Source organism: Gekko japonicus, unplaced genomic scaffold, assembly GCF_001447785.1.
Source record: "Gekko japonicus isolate JY-2015 unplaced genomic scaffold, Gekko_japonicus_V1.1 scaffold3366, whole genome shotgun sequence".
Classification (NCBI taxonomy): domain Eukaryota; kingdom Metazoa; phylum Chordata; class Lepidosauria; order Squamata; family Gekkonidae; genus Gekko; species Gekko japonicus.
Genome location: NW_015162578.1, coordinates 41,594 through 44,670, shown reverse-complemented (window position 1 = coordinate 44,670; position 3,077 = coordinate 41,594). Strand labels below are relative to the sequence as shown.

Here is a 3,077-nt window from a genome sequence, read left to right as displayed (position 1 = left end):
ATCATATTAAAGCCAAGGTGGTTACTGTTTGGATTTTCCTGCCCCCACCCACATAGTAGCCATTCCCCCCATGGTAGCCATTTCCTTTTCCTACCACACAGGGGTTTTCTATTCTTTTTTAAAAAATGGCAATTTAATAGTTAACTGAATTTCCAGGTTTCATTTTGTAAAAAAAAAAAAAAAAGTAAGTCTCTACCTCCTTTCCTTGTGGAGATGTACAGGAAAAAAGCATCTCCCCCCCCCAAAAAAAGCCAGTGATTTAATTTTTAAAAAAGCTGGAAATTCAAAGAAGCTGATGCATATTTTAGTACAACAATACATTAATATAACACTATTAAATTGTCAATAATAATAATAATAATAATAACTATCAGGGAAACATGCTGTGTGAAATCCCTGTCACCACTGATCTGCATTAGCAGCCTCAGCAGCAAAAAGGAAACTACACAAGCCTGTCTCCACATGTAAAATACTACAGGCTCCTTGGCGATCAACTGGGACACCCTCCTTTCTTTTACCAATCATACCCTATGTGTTTAAGTTCTGCCAAATGTTGGCCCCGGCTACATGGGTCAGAAAATGTGGGGGGGGGGAGCGTGGCTGTTTGCCCCGGAGCAAAATAACGCGCGGTTGCACAATCAGATGTCCCTTCGAGGTCCCATGGAGGTCCCGTGGTTAGGGGGCAGGTGCTGATCACATGATGATCCTGCAGCACGGCAAAGAAGCAGTGCGGCGTGATCACACCAGCAATCGCTAGGCGCCGCTTCCCTGGCAAACGGGATGGATTTGTTTGTTAAACCAAAGTTTGTTCATACCCATGACTGAGCAATCATATCTGCACTTCTGAAGGCGGGTGGTGGGCTTACCGGAGAGGGTGACAGATGCTTCCGGACCCCAACAGAGCTCCAAGGCATAGCCAACGGAGGGGGAGATGGGCCCCCTCATCACAGCCGCTCTAACCACCTGCGCGACAGTGGCCATAGCTATCCTCCAGAGGCGGCAAGCCTGGCTGAAGTGGGAGGGGGGCTCTTTGTGCGCATGCACCGTTGGGCGCTTGTGCGCATCCTGTGGAGACTTGGGGGGGAAGCCTGTTCACGATGGGACATGGGCAGGCACCGGATGCCACGGGATTCCACTGGAAACGTGATCAGGCGCCCACCCTTGCCCCGCGGTTTCTGAAAACTAGTATCTCGGAGGTACTAGTTTTTTACCCCACATCTTCGGCGGGAAGCCTCGGGTTTGGCACGGGAGCTCTATGCTTCCCAGATGTGGTGGTGTGATCGCGCCCGGAAAATCCGCCTATCTTCCGTCTCTGTAGCGTAACTAATGTTCTGTGTGACCGCAGCCATTGTCTCTGACTGAACCCACACATTTCATTGGATGCAACACTATTATAATCATTCACCTTTTGGATTTTTTTTTGTCTGTACATAAAAATCCTGGAGAGCAATATTTCACAGTATCCAGTGATGTGTGGATCATACCTCTGTCTGGTATCACAATGATTACAGATTACAGATTACATGACAGAAGCACATATCAAATTACTGGAACATAGTTCAAGGTTCTCCCATGCTGGAGCTATCTCAGTTAGATTTGGACCATGAGATGGTACCCGAAGCATATTGGTTAAGTCAAAACAACTGGAGGAAAACTCATTTTGCCCCAATGAATTAAGAGTGTAACACCAAGGATATCAGGGTCTTAATTGAATGGGATCAAATCAAATCAGGTTAGGTTAGAGAACTGTTGTAGGTAGCCTAGGAACGGCACTGAAAATGAGCTGCTTGACTAGTATCCATAAGATTTTGTACTGCAGTTTCCATTCAGTTTAACAAGATTTTTCTTAACTTTTCAGATACAGAAGTAAACATAATGAAACTTGGAAAAGGGAATTCAACACCTGTGACTGAATTCATTTTGGTTGGATTCCCCAATCCCTGGGAGATAGAAGCCTTGCTTTTTCTGTTGTTCTTTATCATTCTGGTAGCAACAATGGTTGGAAATACCATAATCATAACCCTGATCCTTACTGATTACCGCCTGAATTCTCCAATGTATTTCTTTCTCTGCAATTTGTCTTTCATTGAAATCCTTATTACTCTCACCGTAGTACCAAAAATGATGGAGAACTTCATACTAGAAAAAAAGACCATCTCATTTTATGGGTGCATTGCTCAGTCATACTTCTATTTCTTATTTGGCACCTCTGAATACGTTCTACTGGCCATGATGTCCTATGACCGATACATAGCCATATGCTACCCACTTAGATACAACACCATAATGAGCAGGAAGGTTTGTGTTTGGTTGGTTGTAAGCTCTTGGATGAGTGGGTTCTTCTCCATTCTTGTCCCCACTGTGATGAAACTGGGTTTATCCTATTGTGGTCCCAATGTGATAAATCACTTTTTCTGTGACAGTGCCCCTTTGCTCCATTTAGCTTGTGCTGACATCCGCCTAGTGGAGTTAATTGACTTCATAGTCTCCTTACCCATTATTCTGGGCTCTCTTTTCTTGACACTCATCTCTTATTTTTACATTATAAGCACCATTCTTCGTATCCCTTCTGCAACGGGGAGACAGAAGGCCTTCTCTACCTGTGCTTCCCACTTCACAGTGGTTACCATTGGATACGGAACCTCCATCTTCATCTATGTGAGACCCTCCCAAGCCAGCTCTATGAATCTTAACAAAATTGCTTCTCTAGTTACCACAGCAGTGACACCCATGCTTAATCCTATCATATTCACTTTTAGAAATCAGAAAGTCCAAGAGGTGTTCAGGGATTCAATTAAAAAGTATATAGGGAGTAGACAAGCAGTTTGAATTGAGTATACTTTTAAAATTCTTTTTCCCTACCTTTACATGCTTATTTTATCTTCACAACAACCCTGAAGTGTAGGTCAGGCTGAGAGACAGTGACTAGTCCAAGGTCAGCCCATCAGTTTATGGCTCACTAAGGATCTAAGCCGTCCATAATACAATTAACTTTGCTACACTAAAGGCAAAGGAAAATTGCACATTTCTTTCCTCCTCCTCTTAAAATATCAAATAACCCATACTTATGGGAAAAT

General features: G+C 43.6%; 1 protein-coding gene across 1 annotated transcript; it reads left to right on the top strand.

The window, feature by feature from the left end:
* Nucleotides 1-1,875: 1,875 nt before the first annotated feature.
* Nucleotides 1,876-2,829, top strand: LOC107106305 (olfactory receptor 6M1-like). Its single transcript, XM_015406435.1, has one exon. The coding sequence runs from the start codon at nt 1,876-1,878 to the stop codon at nt 2,827-2,829; it is 954 nt and encodes a 317-aa protein (XP_015261921.1).
* The last annotated feature ends 248 nt before the right edge of the window (nt 2,830-3,077 follow it).